General features: G+C 39.6%; 1 protein-coding gene across 1 annotated transcript in view; it reads right to left on the bottom strand.

Annotated features, from left to right (window-relative positions):
- nalf2 (NALCN channel auxiliary factor 2) overlaps positions 1–13,419 on the bottom strand; it is a 46,691-nt gene extending 33,272 nt beyond the window's left edge. Inside the window, exon 1 of the mRNA XM_014137506.2 lies at positions 12,263–13,419. Coding sequence (XP_013992981.1) covers positions 12,263–12,979 — 717 coding nt within the window. The 5' untranslated portion in view covers positions 12,980–13,419. The remainder of the gene's footprint in view (positions 1–12,262) is intronic.
- Between the last annotated feature and the right edge of the window lie 3,250 nt (positions 13,420–16,669).

The following is a 16,669-nucleotide window of genomic DNA, read 5'->3' as shown; positions in this document are numbered from 1 at the left end:
ACAGTGCCTTGGCCATCTTCGATGACTCTCGAGGAAGGTCGGGAAACCTCGGGTGGTCTCGGCAATTGCACCGTCGGGACGTGCAAGCGAAATCAAATTTCCTCTTCATCCGTCATTCCCGCAGTCACCCATCGATGAGGATGGTCAAAGCGAGGAGGAAGTCAAGATTCGTGGGTAACTCCCGAGCAGCAAGCTCATCCTTAACCTCCTCCGAGATGCCTTGCAGGAACATGTTCGAACAGTGCTTCCTGGTTCCACGTACTCTCTGCTGCCAACGTGCGGAAATCCACCGCATAGTCTGCCACCCTCCGGGCGTCCTGCCAGAGCTGGATTAGCTTGCGGGCAGCTTCTCTCCCAGAGAACGGGGTCTCACTCACGTACATGGCCGGCTGTTGTTCCCAAACGGTGGTAGCCCAGGTGAGAGCCCTCCCAGACATCGTGATGAGGTAGGCTATTTTGGAGTGATCCGAGGGGGTTAGGACCAGGGCTGGAGCACGAAAATGAGGGCACATTGAGCTAAAAACACCCGACAGGTGCTCAGCTCTCCATTAAAGTGTTCCGGGAGGAGGTCAACGTGGCTCCCGGGAAGGTGGAGTGGCACTGCTAACCGACGAGTTACTGAGGGGCGGTGGGTTTACCACCGTGGCAGGCTACCCCCCAGAATTGCTCCAGCAGAATGTCCAACACCCGGTCATGGCACTCAGCCAACATTTGGACCCCCTCTAAGACCTCGAAGCAATTCCTTGTGCCTACCAATGGAGGCTTCTTGGGAGGAGATGGCGTTACCTGGTCCGGGTCTGCTGGGTCAGTCATGGCCAGTTCATACTATCAGGTATAAAGGTAAGATCCAGATGCAGACAATGTCGAATTAACAATGGTTTAATAAACCAACAGGAGCAGGAAAAAGACAGGTAAAGGTAGGCAGGGGTCAGTAAACCAGAGGTGGGGCAACAGTACCTGGCGGTAGGCAGGCTCAGGGTAGGCAGAGGTCAATAATCCTGGGGTGGGGCAAAGGCACAGGTCAGCAGGCAAAGGACAGGCAAGGGTCAAAACCAGGGGGCGAGAAAAAGAGACTGGGAAAAGCAGGAGCTGATAACAAAAATGCTGGTTGACTTGACAAACAAGACGAACTGGCAACAGACGAACAAAGAACACCGGTATAAATACCCAAGGGATAATGGGGAAGATGGGTGACAACTGGAGGGGGGGTGGAGACAATCACAAAGACAAGTGAAACAGATCAGGGTGTGACAGTTCACATGTAGAATTGCAAGTTCACGTGATGTTAAAATAGTGTTATTCTCCTCACGTGAAAAGGTGGTGTTAACATCCCACATTAAAACACTATAGTATAAATATAGAATTCACTGTAGTGTTTTTGCTGTCTTTACTGTAATAATCATAACTTTATTTGTTACATGCGCCGAATACAACAGGTGTACCGTGAAATGCTCACTTACAAGCCCTTAACCAACAATGCAGTCAAAGAAATAGAAAATATTTACTAAATAAACTTATGTAAAAAAATAATAATCAGAAAGTAACAAGAAAATTACATAACAACGAGGCTATATACAGAGGGTACCGGTACCAACTCAATGCGCGTGGGTACCTGTTAGTCGAGGTAATTTGTACATGTGGGTAGGGGTAAAGTGCCTATGCATAGATAATAAGCAGTGAGTAGCAGCAGTGTAAAAACAACCGGGGGGGGGGGGGGGGAGAATCTATGTAAATAGTCCGGGTGGCCATTTGACTAATTGTTCAGTCTTTTGGCTTTGGGGTAGAAACTGTTAAGGAACCTTTTGGACCTAGACTTGGCGCTTAGGTACCGCTTGCCGTGCGGTAGCAGAGAGAACAGTATGACTTGGGTGACTGGAGTCTGACAATTTTTTTGGGCCTTCCTCTGACACCGCATAGTGTGTGTGATATATGTCCTGGATGTCAGGAAGCTTGGCACCAGTGATGTACTGGGCCGTACTCAGTACCCTCTGTAGCGCCTTACGGTCAAATGCAGCGCAGTTGCCATACCAGTCGGTGATGCAACGATGGACACTCTCTGAAGTGTTTTGCGGACTAAAGTGGATACTGTAGAATTTACAGTTAACTAGGGTATAAATATTGTAGTAATATAACTGTAGTATATACACACACTATAGTAATTCATGTTTTTGTGGACTGTAGTATTTACTATAGTGTTTTTGTTTTATTATATATTTTTAACATAGATTTGCAGGCTTTCTCCTTGAGGAAACCTAAATGGAGAAATACTAAAAGAGCTCATTTTCCATAACCTGTTGGTAGGTAGGACTGGGGTCTGAACAGATAGATCTGCTCTTTTATATAAACTGTAGGGAACCCAATATATGGTCTATACTTGCTTGTAGGTTTCTCACTTACGGGTGGCACAAATTAGGATATGGGCAGGGTACATGCAAATTAAATACTGTATTATTTACTATAGTTAAAGTGTAGAATTTGTGTGGACTGTACTTTTTTGCAGATACTACTGTAGTATTCTATATAAAGTGCTACACATGATCAAGGAATACTACACAGTGTGTAGTATAGTATTCTAGAGAATTAGTACTGTACTATTCTATAGTAAACTGTAGTATTTTTTCATGTGAGATGTTGCAATAGTAATGTTTCCCCATATGGAATTGCAAATTCTGTAACGCTATTCTTTAAAAGAAAAGTAAGACTACCTGAGTATAATAATTAAAGTGCGATAAAAGTGATGATTTCTTATTTCCTAGCCTTCCATTCAGTGTTACTGCTGCAGGCGCACACCTCTCTTCTTCATACATTGTTCATTGACCGTTGGAAGAAGCCCAGTGAAAAGAACAGAGAAGCTAGAGCTCTGTGTCCTTATTTAACATGTTAAAATAGCACTGTCAGATAAATTAACATTTACAAAAAAAAATTGTTGCATTGTCTGAAAGCATTCAAAATACACTGAAAATATCCTAAATACAAAATCTATACTGCTATAAAACAACAATGCTGTGTCAAAACAAGTTTACTTTGAGGTTAAAGAAAGTGTGTTCATCAATTTAAAAACAGATTTGTTTTACTGTTACTTTGGACAAAATCTATACTTCAATAGTTTTGTAATGCTTTTGTATAAAAAAAAAATAATCTTAAATTACAGCTCAATTTGAACAAATTATGAATTTGCAATTAATCATGATTAATCACAGCAAATCCTGCTATTAACTCTTTTTTTAGTAGTTTGACAGCCCTAGTTGACCTTAAAATGTGAAAAAGCGAGTCGGTCATGGTTGCGCATGGTCACGTAATGAGGTAGCGACATCAACATTTGCGTTGGCCCTCTTGGTTGAATGGTCAAGACACTGGCTTCTGCTGTCGTAACCCCGGCTTCTAATCCTGGTAGTTACAAAAACACATGTGAAACCATGAGTCTGAGTCATGTGAAAAATAAGAATTTGTTCTTAACTGACTTGCCTAGTTAAATAAAAAAATATGTAAACTGAGAAGTATGTCATGCCTGAGACAGTCACTAAGGCTGACCTCTGAGCAGTTATGCAGCACCTGGTAACCAATTAGGAGCCTTAGGAAGAGGTAGCTTCAACCCCTGTGGCCTAAACACATTAAGTGTATGTGTGGGGTCAATTTCACATGTTCAATTCATCAAGATTGAGGTTGTAATTAAATTGAGATTAAGTGTACTTAGGATAACTTAATTTGATAACAAGATTACATTACATGAAGTTGTTACTTTGCAAGGTGTTGGATGGCTTGATAGCCAGCAAGAAAAGGTTGATGTGCTCCTGTGGCCTTCTTGCTTGTGTTTTTCCTGCATGGAATGCAGGGCTTCCCCGTTTTTAGAACATTCATGCCATTAGGTCAGAACATTATGACAACCATCAGAAAACATTACCTTTGCTCTATGTGGCGTACATCCTCTGTTTGCTGGAAGCACTCTTTCTGATCAAGAGGGCTGTTCTTAAACCTACAGCTGTCAATACAGTGCAGTGTCCCACCTCTCTCCACTTGTGCCACCCTGAAACAGTAGTTTCAAAGCCTAAGAAAGACCTGGTTGCTGCAACGCTCATTAGAGTCCTGGGCAGCACCTACACTGTAAAATAATAAACAAATAAATAATATATATATATATTTTTTTACAATACTTAACTGTTAATTTCTACGTTTTTTTCTATATTTATGAATAATGGTAGAATACTGTGAAATTACAGGGATAAACTTATTAAACTCTCGTCGTGTAGAATAATATGAAATGTCAGTAAATGCGAAATACATTAAACTTCCTATATTTTTACAGACATGCATTCCCTTTTCACAACAATAATCTGTAGAAATACAGTAATATAAAGAACTACATTTACCATTGTTTATGGATATTTACAATAGGTTTTACATTCTAAATGCAGAATTATAGTAAAAAAAAGATTTGATGTATATAAAACTATGCAAGAGAATGTAAAAAGAATGCTGTCATCTGATTGAACTGATATTGATCACTACATTAAACATTAACTGTAAAATGATGAGTATTTACAATACCTCAATGAAAGTGAATGCATATCATTTACCAGATACTGACTGTTCACAAAAAAAGAGCTGTGAATATGTACAGTAGTCTCAGTTCCATCCTGCTTTTACCTTGATCCAGCTAGCTGGTTTGCATTCCTACTGACATTCACAATGAGGTAGATTATGTCCTCATAACTGCTTTGAATAGCTAGCTAGGATTTGTGGGACACTTGAGGGGCGCATCTACCTAGTGGTTTTGAGACTAGGTAGGCTAACTAGTAAACCGCTAGTTAGCAAGGTAGACTAAGAAGCAAAGAAATTACAATATACTTACATGAGTTGGTTTGCATTCATATAGCCAAGACTTTTGCTAAACTCAACTGCTTTAGTTAGCTAGGTTTTGTGTGGGCACAGGAGACTGGAAAATCATAATCAAAGTTTTGATTTAGCCTATGGCAGCCTGGTTCTGACCAGTTTCAACACCACCTTTCCCATTTGTCCTTCTGTGGCCCCTTTAACCAGTAGCTAGCTAGATTGTCAACTGCTTCCTAGCTACTTAGCCAGTAGGCATACGGTTGTATTGCATTTATGCTTCAGTACGAATCTACCCAGCTAGCTAACTATTTACGTTAAGTATTTAAGGTTTATTGATATCAAAGTGACCATACAGAGTTGCCTACTTTTACCAGTGTGAGATTGTGCTTACATGTTTTTATGTAATGTAGGTAGACTGCATTCTACCTTGACTCCCAGGTAGAAGACCATGCGATATTGTAATTTTTTTACATTAATATCATGCAATTTTGCCCTCATCTGAGTATGATTCATTATGATCATTCACTATGATCCAACATTCTCTTCCATATCAGACACTTCCTCCTCTATTTCAAAGTCACCATCCTCTACATCACTCTTCAGAACTATTAAAAAGGTTAGTGTAATCAAAGAATAGTCAATATTTCACGTCGCATTTTTCCATTTGACAATGAATCAGAAACACGTTGGAGGCATCATTCAAACGCCCGCTCACACAACTGGTGCCAATTGAACACAGCAGCTTGGCACATGCATTGCTAGGAGAGCGGATATCCATCATCCCAAGGCAAGCACTACCACCAAACGTTTGCTTAATTGTTTAACAAAGTTTAAATAGTTGACGAAATTGCTAGATGTGCAGCTCATTAACTTTGTGTTGTATTTGCTAGCTAATATTGTGGAGTATGTAGTTGGCTGCTCACACGTTAGCAAGATAGCTAGCTAATACTACCCGAGGCGCTAGCTACCAACCAGACCTTGGCTAGCTGGCAGCAAGCCAGCTAAAATACAACTTTTTTGTAACATGTTGATCGTTAAAGTTTTAATTATGAATATTGATGCATTGACATTCAGCTATTTTGCTAGCTGCATTTCATAACCTAGCTAGCGCGCGCTAATCTTGCCAGCTAGGTAGTTTGCTGTAAGCCAATTCCACCTGATAACATATGTTTCTCTTTCTCCTGTAACAGTTTCTTGAATTGGAATTGAGGAAATTCCCTGCAATCCTCAAACTGAAGTAATATTCATAGCTAGTTTAGCAAACTGAGTAGCTTAGCATGGAAGTACAAAGAAATAATCCCTGTTGTCCCCTTTTGAAGTCCATTGTCATTGTAATCAAGCAAATCAGAAATATACACGTCAGTAGTTAATTGGAACCTAGATTAAAATCTACAAACTACTTTTTTTTTCTTTGTTAAGTTAAATATAGAGAAATTGGGAACATGTCAGGTCTTCCCAAATAGGCACGTCGTTCCTGTGGCCTTACAGTTAAAACGTTACGAGCTTGTGGTTGTCATTACACCGACATAAAGCAAGTGGCCAATATGTATGCTGCATGGTTAGCTGCAAATGTCAGTTTACAAAACATAATCCTTTTAAAAGTCATATGCGTCGTCATCATCATAGTCTGCTGTATCACAATGTGACAAGATGCAAGGGCCGTTTACATGTGAAACTCGTCATTGTCAGAAACAATGCCTTGAGCTGAAGGATCTTCTAAGGTCACATGTTTCAAAAAGAGAAAAGGTCAAATGCCCATTCAGAGACTGTGGCAAAGCCTTTACATTAAGATCCTCTTTTACCTCCCACATTTCAAGGCAGCATAGGTATGCTGCAGCTGCGCATGTGTCCAATTATTTCGGTTCATTCAGTGAGTTCTCATGATGATGCTGAAAGTCTGTTCGGTGTAGATCTTATTGATGTGTGACATCAGGCAGTGCTGGATTCTCTTAATACATTGGGTGTGGAAGAGCTGGAAGACATGAAGTATGTCCCGGAGGCAGATCTTCTCCATGTCCTGAGGCCAGTAGAAGCAAGGAAGCAGATAGCCCAAGTGAACGCTACATGTAAGTATCAGTTTGTTACTTTAAAAAAAAACTCATGATAACGGGCATTAAAGCATGGTATTGTCACTATGTAAAATGTGTTAAGCATGGTGAGAAAATTAGAACATGGAACACGGCCTGATTCCCAACCTCTTATTTTTATCCAAGGTGAAAAGGATAGTACTGAAAGGAATGAGCCAACACCAGAAGTGTGTCTGGTAGCCCCCAAACACCCCGCAGCAAGGATTGTTCCTTTGCTGTATATAAGAAAATGCTAAACAGGTTATACATTTACTGTTTAAAAAAGTGCATATACACCCAAAACTTAAAATGGGCTCTATGTATGACGATATGATTGACAAGAAAGTATTTAAGGTGGGGGTCAAGTCAAGTAATATGTCTAATTCAAATCATAACTTTTGGAAAGCTTTGAGCTATACTACCAATGATTTCAATCTACACAGACATTACAACAGTTTAGGCTCAGTTTCTCAAACTCTGATTAAGCCTAGTGTAGCCCTCCTATTCATGGTGTGTCAAATGTAGTTATATTGCTTTTATAAAAAGTTGTCATAATCATCATTTAAAAAGCAGACAATTGATAAGATGTATATGTTATAATGGGAGTTAAGTTTGGATTAGAAACTCGGTGATGATAATGTATGTGGTGTCAGGGAGTAAAATGTGGAGTTAAGAGAACCCCAAATGTGTTTGTGCACCTTCACTGTGTAGATACTGAAAGCACAAGCTCACCACTGGCTAGTTCAACCGCATGATCCAGCCCCAGTAGACGGACAGCAGTGGACAATAACTGGCACTTCAGTTTTGTAATTCCTTGGAATCGAATGCCGTCTGAGGTTACAAGAAAGCTGGAGAACAAGGAGGGTCCAACTGGAAGGGAGAGACGAAGTCAATCACCTGATTGTAGATGAATCCTTACAGTTTGTCCAATGCCAGGAAAGAAGCATTTTGAGTGAAGTAGCCAGGAAGATGGTGCCGACTTATCCTAAGGCATTCCAAGATGTTAATGAAGGTGAAATTGTTGGTAGTGGACACAACTCCCTCACTAAGCAGCTGCAGAGCCAAGTTGATAACTTGGAGAGGGAACACACCCCCCCCCGAGGAGTCTGAGGAGCCACCATCCAAGAGGATATGCCTGGATTCTTACAGCTGTATCAACTGGCGACCAGGACGTCTACCAGCCAATGAAACACACACACACACACAAGAAGATGTACAAAAACAGAAGCAAAGACAAGTATTGAAAAGAAAAATGGCAGCAACCTTCTACTCCCAGAGGAAAGACATCATTTGTGGTATGAGACCTCTGACATTGCCAAAGAATGGCCATATCTACACTAGACCCCTGGCATTAAGAATCATTTTAGAGAACTTACTGGTGTTGAACTCAAGAGCATGAGAAAGCCATGGCGAGCAAATGTGGGAGAATTGTGTCCTACTTCAAATCTCTCCCTCGTGAGTGGAGGAACAAGATTGCCAAGACACTGTCAGGTATAGAAACAGTCAAAGAGAAGCCAACCTACCTGGGTCTGTTTTGCTGCTACTTAACTTATTCAATGAAGAAGAGAACAAGGTGTTCCTCAACGTTGACGAAACTTGCCTTCCATCGGAAATTGACTGTGCAAAGCTGCCAAGCACACCATGCATTGTTGTTTGTGGCAAGACATTTGTGTTTTCACTTCACATACCCAAGTTAAATCAGCAGTTTTCCTAAAGTGTATTATTTTGGAACCACAAGTTTTACTTTAGTACACTGAATAGTATTAAAAGTAATCATTTTATATTTTAGTATACTTATAATACAGGATTGGAAATAGGATTTTAATACACTTAAAATATATTCCTAATTTAAACTAGTAGCTTATTAAGTATACCGAAATGGTATTTGTAATCTTGTATTAAAAGTTGTGTGACCGGTCCTGCATAACAATAAAGCAGGACAAGTGGAAAAGGAACGAGACAAAAAGAAACAAGGGCAATTTAAAGTGTTTTAAATTAAATAAACAAGTCAACTTCTCTGACCATTAAGGGAAATAAAATAAACAGTAAACCAATATGCACTAAGGAACAAAAAGGAGAGTTAACAGAAGCTATACTTATGAATAGGAGGAGAGGAGTCCGACTCCTGTCAGGGTGTGTTGTGAGGTCCGAAGCGTCAAACATCATTAGGCACGTGGTGTTATAACTTTGACAACAAGCTTACTGCATTGAATTGGTAGCTCTTTGAAAACTGAACATCAGAGCTTTTTTTTTTTTTTTTTTTTAACTCTTCCCATCACTACTTATTACTATATAGTGTTCTAATGTACAACTTAAGTGGTTCCAAAATAATACAAGTATACAGCTTTTTTTGCTTGGGTAACAATGTGTCAGACCTGTGTGGATGTGTGTGAGGTAGATAGAATGAGAGTTTGAGGGAGAGGGATGGAGCAGGAACAAAAAAAGAGGGAGATGAAGTGGGTGAGGTTGCAGGAGATAATGAGAAAGATGGGTAAAGTGAGGAAGAGTGAATGGAAGATAGTGGTAAAACATTTCACCCCTTGTCTGTTATTACCATAGGGAGTTCTGACTGCTGGAAACTTAATGGTTTCTGTGGAACAGATCGTCCTGAATGGCATTCTTGCCTTCAACGATGCCCTGGTAATGATGTTTGTGGCATATTATCGCTTTAACATATATTACCCCTCTGATCTGGCAGCAACATTGGAGTTCCTGCAGAGGTATGAATTCATCCCTTATTACCCACTACAATTTCATTTAAAGTGACTGACTGTATAGTTCTCCCAGGATTTCTTTGTAGCACTTGGGAAAGTGGCGTGTAACATTATATTGTGCACCTATTGCAATAGACATTACTTTCTTTGCAGACGTTATAACTAACTCTAGTCTGGTGTTGTCATCTAGGATGCCTTACTGTTAACTACAACTTTCAATTTCAAAACAAAACCACACAAGTCTCTTGTTGGCCAACAGAAATGTAGCATTTCAGGATACACTTTCTATGCACCCAATATACTTTCTGGTGAAAAAAACATAGTGAAACATTATTGTTCCACTGTTACCTTAACTGTATCAGACATTTTCTAATATTACTTTGCAAACATCCTACATGTAGCCCCTTTAAATTAGACACAAATGTACCTGCAAAAATCCATGTTAGTCAACAAATCTAATTATTGTATCTGAAGGGGTAGAGGACCACTCCTAGTGATTTAAAAATGGCGGACACACTAGTATAGAATGGCATTTGTTACTTCATCCAAACGCAGGTGCCTATTCAAGATCAACCCAGATAAGGGGTCCAAAGTGGAGAAGAACTCAAAGCGGCATGCAATCAATCCAAAAGTTATTTCTCTGAACTCAAACATTGCAGACTATGGAGGGAGTAGCCTTGCACGCGTACATACAGGCACTTAAATCCACCGACTGCAGCAGTGAAGAAACAGGAAGAAGAAAGAAAAAAAACACTTGACAAATGTTAGAACTGAATGTTTTTACATTAGCATGTTGTAAGTTGCTTTTAAGTGAATGTTTGACACAGTATATGTAAAGTTTGATTTAAAAAAAAAAAGCTTTCATTGAATTTCCTGTTTGACACTAACTATCAAGTGTATAGTTCTAGAAATGTTTGTACACTGAGATTACCTGATACCCCTCTTAACACACCCTTCCCTTTCTACCCCTTTACCATGCCACTGCACACACACACACAGGTTAAGGTTTGAACGTGTATTGAATAACTTAATATACGTAATAAATATAAGGAAATACCTGTGTAATGTCTAATTGTTTTTTTGCTGGAGAATTCTTTGTTTTCACAACCAGTAATAGTTACATTGAGAGTAAGGTTTTTGTAATCAATTAAGGAGTTGTCTGTTTTTTAGCTGACCAATACTCCATTTTCACAACTGATGCCAGTTAGATCAAGAGTAGGTTTAAGTAATATGACAATTCTGTGTTCTAGCTATAATTTTGGCATCAACTCAGGGTTTAAGCTGTCTAATTCTCTATTTTCACAACTGATAAATTAAAATTACAAAAAACTGCTCTCAATTTATGATTATAATCTGTGTTCTAACTATTTTGTCATCAATTAAGGAGTTCTTTATGCTTTTTAGCTGGCCAATTCTTTATTTTCACAACCAATGCCAGCAAAAAAAGGATTACAGGTAAAAATAGGAGTTAATGTCGTAAAATTGCAGTAATATACTTTATTTAATGGAAAGTAATCACTGTATTTATACAGATTATTTATGTACATTTTTAGTCTGTAGTTTTACAGTCTATTTCTGGCACCAGTGCTGCCAGACCTACCATATATTAATAGGATTTTGGATTTTTTTTGTTCATTTTTTTTTTTTAAATAACAGTGTAGGCTATCATGTCCCTATCAATACCAACCAGGTCAAAGAGTCTGACTGTGGTCCGTAATGACTCATAAATACCCCTCACCACAGACAGCCCTGTGGTCTGTAATGACTCATAAATAGCCCTCACCACAGACAGCCCTGTGGTCTGTAATGACTCATAAATAGCCCTCACCACAGACAGCCCTGTGGTCTGTAATGACTCATAAATAGCCCTCACCACAGACAGCCCTGTGTTGCAAGGTAGTGGAACATCAAAGGCTCTGCCAGACCACTCTGGCAACCCGGAGAGGGCACAGAGGGGTGACATCAGAGCTCAACACAGGTGGCAAGACGCCAGAGCTGAGAAGTGGCATGAAAAACAAAACACTATTAACATGTTTTTTGTTATAGAAGCACAAGGAAACATCTGCTATAGGTAGATCTTTGTGGGAGTCTTATGCAACCATGAACCACTTATTCTGAACGCATACTAGCCTATTCATCAACTCAGTGTGAATAGTCACATTATTCATGCAGCACATTCATTGTTTCAAAATGGAAAACATTCATAAGAGGCATTGTGTTGGCATACAGTACATTATCTGTGTAATAATTTAGTCACCTTAAATATGTGTGTGTAAATGTGTTGTCAAAATATTATTGTGTGTAGCCTACACATGACAATGGAGACTTAGGAGCTTTTACCATCCATACACTCTTAGAGAAAAAAAAGAGGTGCTATCTAGAACCTAAAAGGGTTCTTCGGCTGTCCCCATAGTAGAACCCTTTGAAGAATTGAAGAACCCTTTTGAGTTCCATGTAGAACCCTTTACACAAAGGGTTCTACATGGAATCCAAGAGTTCTACCTGGAACCAAAAAGGGTTGTCCTATGGGGACAGCCAAATAACCTTTTTTTCTAAGAATGTAGCCTGCTGAAAATAAACTGCCATTATGAGGGAACATGCACACCTGGAGAACAGGTGTAGCCTATGACAGGAAGCAAAAATTGATCTTACCTTACAGTCCTCTGTGTGGGATCGGACAGAATAATCCTCTGATAAATACTTGAGAAAGAAGAAGTCAAACTCCTCATATTTTTCCTGAGCGTGTTGGTCCAGCCTCATGTATGCCTGGATACAGATGCTGCAGACATCCTCATCATCCCCACCGCTGCTAAACAAATCCAAAACCATGTTCTGAAGACTGCAATTTAAACTGTCTGGGCTTGACATCCCCAACAGTAAGTCGGAAATGGAGTAAGAATCACAAAAAGAGAGGCTAAAATTCCTAAAATAATCAAGTAACATCTGTGACGAGAACGTTGGAGTTGAGGACCTAAAGCCAGTTTTTTGCCGATACAATGTGGTGCAGGCTGACTCCAGGTGTGTGTGGTGGCTTTGAGCATCAGTGCAATGAGGACCTGGAGCAGCGGATTTGGTCAAATTGCTTAGAAAAATATCACATTTCCCCTCCTTTAGAGCCGGGTGGACCCCGTCAGTCGCGTTGATCCAGATTTTGCGGTTGCTCCTATCCTTGGACCTCAGTTTAACTCCAGCACACAGCCAAAGGTGATTAGAGAGAAGGACAGTGAAAAATAATAGGGATGCCAAAGACATTCGCCATTTCTGTACTCTCTCGGAATCGGCACAGGGTTTGTCGTTTTGTTTGGGAGCACAACATATTTTTAACACGGCGTCATCTTCCCTTCGAAACATCCAAGCACCCCTGATCATATTTTAGGGGGTAGACAAAAGCGATCTCAGATGGCTTTTTCACCTTTGCAATATATCCCCCAAACAATGCCACCTACCTCGTTTGCAACATGGTGATGGGAAGCATTTTTTCCAAGTTGTTGTGTCAAGAAATCAATCCAGCTCCAAACCCCGGCGTCTAATCCATTGCAAATAGATAACGTCCGGCATAATATTCCCTATACACCCAAAATTGTAACATGTTGTGAAATCCTACCGACACCCCCAGCACCGGTGCAGCATCACACAAGAAACGCATAGCACGTACAAAAACGAAATCTTTACTCTATATCTGCCATTCTCAAACATGACAAGTCTTATTTTTTCTTCCGTTTTTAGTGCAAAAAGCGACATTTGCCTCTCATCTCCTCCTTCCTCTTGACAGTCTAGTTTAGTCTGTCGCCATCTTCGGTTTAGCACAGAAAACCTTCAGATTATTTAATTGAAGGGGGTGGAGCGCCTGCGCTATTGGTCGCCCCTGTGGTTCCACATCTCCTCTCACATTCCCATTAAAGGTCCAATGCAGCCGTTTTTATCTCAATATAAAATATTTTCTGGGTAACAATTATTAAGTGCCTTACTGTGATTGTTTTTAATATATATATATTTTTTTTTATTGCTTCTTAGCAAAGAGCAATTTCTCAAATAAGTATTTTGCTATGACAGTCTGTGAGTGTTCTGAGTGGGGAGGGGAAAACTGAAAACTAGCTGTTATTGGCAGAGGTTTGGAACTCTCTTTCTTATTGATCTATTAGCTAATTTACCACCTGGTAATGTCACCAGGCAGGCCAAAACTCTATCCCACCAAAACAGGCTGGAATTATAGGCTGTCTTTTCAAACAGCTCTTACACTAAAAGTGGATTATCATCATTTTCACAGAATTATTCCAACCTCATGGTGTGGAAACATATATAAAACATAAGAAAATCACGTTTTTGACTGCACTGGGCCTTTAACGCAAGCCCATTCATTCCCCAATTTTCATTCAATCCTTTCATTGGGCATCCTTACCCGATGAGGAATTTAAGGAGAGAGATTAAATACCACATTATTCATCTGGTTTGCAAGGTTTGCAAGAAAATATGAAATGTAATGTTACAAAATAATATTTCATGGTAAACAGATTTAGATTATGTTTCGAATGTGGTAATAGTACAGGTTTTGAGTGTGGTAATACTACACACCAAGAAAATGTGAGGTCACAGGATTTTTTAAATGTTTGTTCATTTTACACTATTTGATGATGTTTTCCAACATATTTAAAGAAGAAGTGGTATGGATTGTCATCAAGTACTACTGTAGGCCTACTACTACTGCCTGACTATGCAAATTATTACTACTACAGTTTATGACCATAATAATCATAATAACAATACTAATTATCATCATTAGCATCATCATCAATAATCACAATAATCCTAATCTCTACATATGGTTCTGCAATCTGCACATAAGAACAATAGTGGGGTCCAAAATGATTGACACCCTTGATAAAGATGAGCAAAACGGTCTCTATAAAATAAATAATTCAAATACTGAGCTAGATGGTATGCTCAAAAAAATTGGGAAATTATATTATTTTATAGTAATACAATTACTCTGAGAAAGATATTTTGTTTAACGAGTAATATTTTTTTTTCTCAAAAGGGTAGGGGTCAAAATGATTGATACCCCTGTTTTCAATACCTTTCAATACATTACCTTGCGAGGATAATGGCACTGAGCCTTTTCTAAAATGTTTTATGAGTTTGATAACACATTGGGTGAAATCTTAGACCATTCCTTCATACAGAATCCTTCCAGATCTTTGATAGCCTTCGTCTGCTCTTATGGACTGCCCTCTTCAATTCAAACCACAAGTTTTTAATAGGCTTCAAGTCCAGAGACTGAGATGGCCATTACAAAATGTTGATTTTGAAGCCAATTACCAATTTCTTTGTAGATTTTGATATGTGTTTGTGGTTATTGTCTTGACGGAAGATCCACTTGCGGCCAAGTTTCAGTCTCCTGGCAGAGGCAACCAGGTTTTTGGCTAAAATATCCTGTTACTGAGTAAAGTTCATGATGCTGTTGACCTTAAAAAGGGCCCCAGGACCAGTGGAAGCAAAATAGCCTCCTCACATCAAAGATCCACTACCATATTTTATAGTAGGTATGGGATTATTTTCTGCTCATGCGATCTCATTTAGACGCCAAACCCACCACTGGTGTGTGTTGACAATTAATTAATGTTCATGTCATCTGACCAAAGCTCTGGTTCCAATCCAAGTGCCAATGTGGTTTAGCAAACTCCAAGCGTTTACATTTGTTGAGTGTGACATGAAAATATAACTAATTGGCCACGCACAACAATGGTGGGTTTGGCGTCCAACCTTTTTGAGAAAAAACATGTATTACTCCTAGCAAAATGGCGACGACGGAGAAGGGTGACATCTTCCGAGTTCCAACCCGACTTAGCTTTTTTCGTGATTATGTTGACTTTTTTTGTACATAAAGTCCCTGCTATTGTCACACATTCTGAATGTGAGCTTGTGAGATCAGGATGGTTCGTATGAGTCTAAAACTTAACAGGATGTTTGGGCGATATGTGCAAAATATCTAATTGCGATTTTTCAACCAAATATCGTGATTTGACTTGCAATATACTGTATACTGAACAAAAATATACGCGTAACATGTAAAGTGTTGGTCCCATCAGCTGAAATAAAAGATCCCATTACATATGCACAAAAAGCTTATTTCTCTCAAATTTTGTGCACAAATTTGTTTACATCGCTGTTAGTGAGCATTTTTCCTTTGCCAAGATAATCCATCCACCTGACAGATGTGGGATATTAAGAAGCTAATTAAACAGCATGATCATTACACAGGTGCCCCTTGTGCTGGGGACAATAAAAGGCCACTCTAAATGTGCAATTTTGTCACACAACACAATGCCACAGATTTCTCAAGTTTTGAGGGAGCATTCCACTGGCATGCTGACTGCAGGAATATCTACCAAAGCTATTGCCAAAGAATGTAATATTAATTTCTCTACCATAAGCTGCCTCCAACGTCTTTTTAGAGAACTTGGCATTACGTCCAACCGGCCTCACAACCGCAGAGCATGTGTAACCACGCCAGCACAGGACCTCAACATCCGGCTTCTTCACCTGCAGGATCGTCTGAGGCTAGCCACCTGGAGAGCTGATCAAACTGAGGAGTATTTCTGTCTGTAATAAAGCCCTTCTGTGGAGAAAAACAAATTCTAATTGGTTGGGCCTGGCTCCCCAGTAGGTGGGCCTGGCTCCCAATGGGGTGGGCATATGTCATCCAATGGCTGCGCCCCTGCCCAGTCATGTGAAATCCAAAGATTAAGACCTAATTTATTTATTTCAATTGACTGATTCATTATATGAACTGTAACTCAGTAAAATCATTGAAATTGTTGTGTTTATATTTTTGTTGAGTGTACACTGTGTACAAAACATTATGAACAGCTGCTCTTTCCATGACCTAGACTGACCAGGTGAATCCAGGTGAAAGTTATGTTATTGATGTAATTTGTTAAATCCACTTCAATCAGTGTAGGCGAAGGGGATTGTGTATGTGTGCCATTCAAAGGGTGAATGGGCAAGACAAAAGTTTGAAGTGCCTTTGAATGGGGTATGGTAGTAGTTGCCAAGCACACC

The sequence above is a fragment of the Salmo salar genome, chromosome ssa13, assembly GCF_905237065.1.
Source record: "Salmo salar chromosome ssa13, Ssal_v3.1, whole genome shotgun sequence".
NCBI lineage: Eukaryota > Metazoa > Chordata > Actinopteri > Salmoniformes > Salmonidae > Salmo > Salmo salar.
This window is presented reverse-complemented; position numbering and strand designations above follow the sequence as displayed.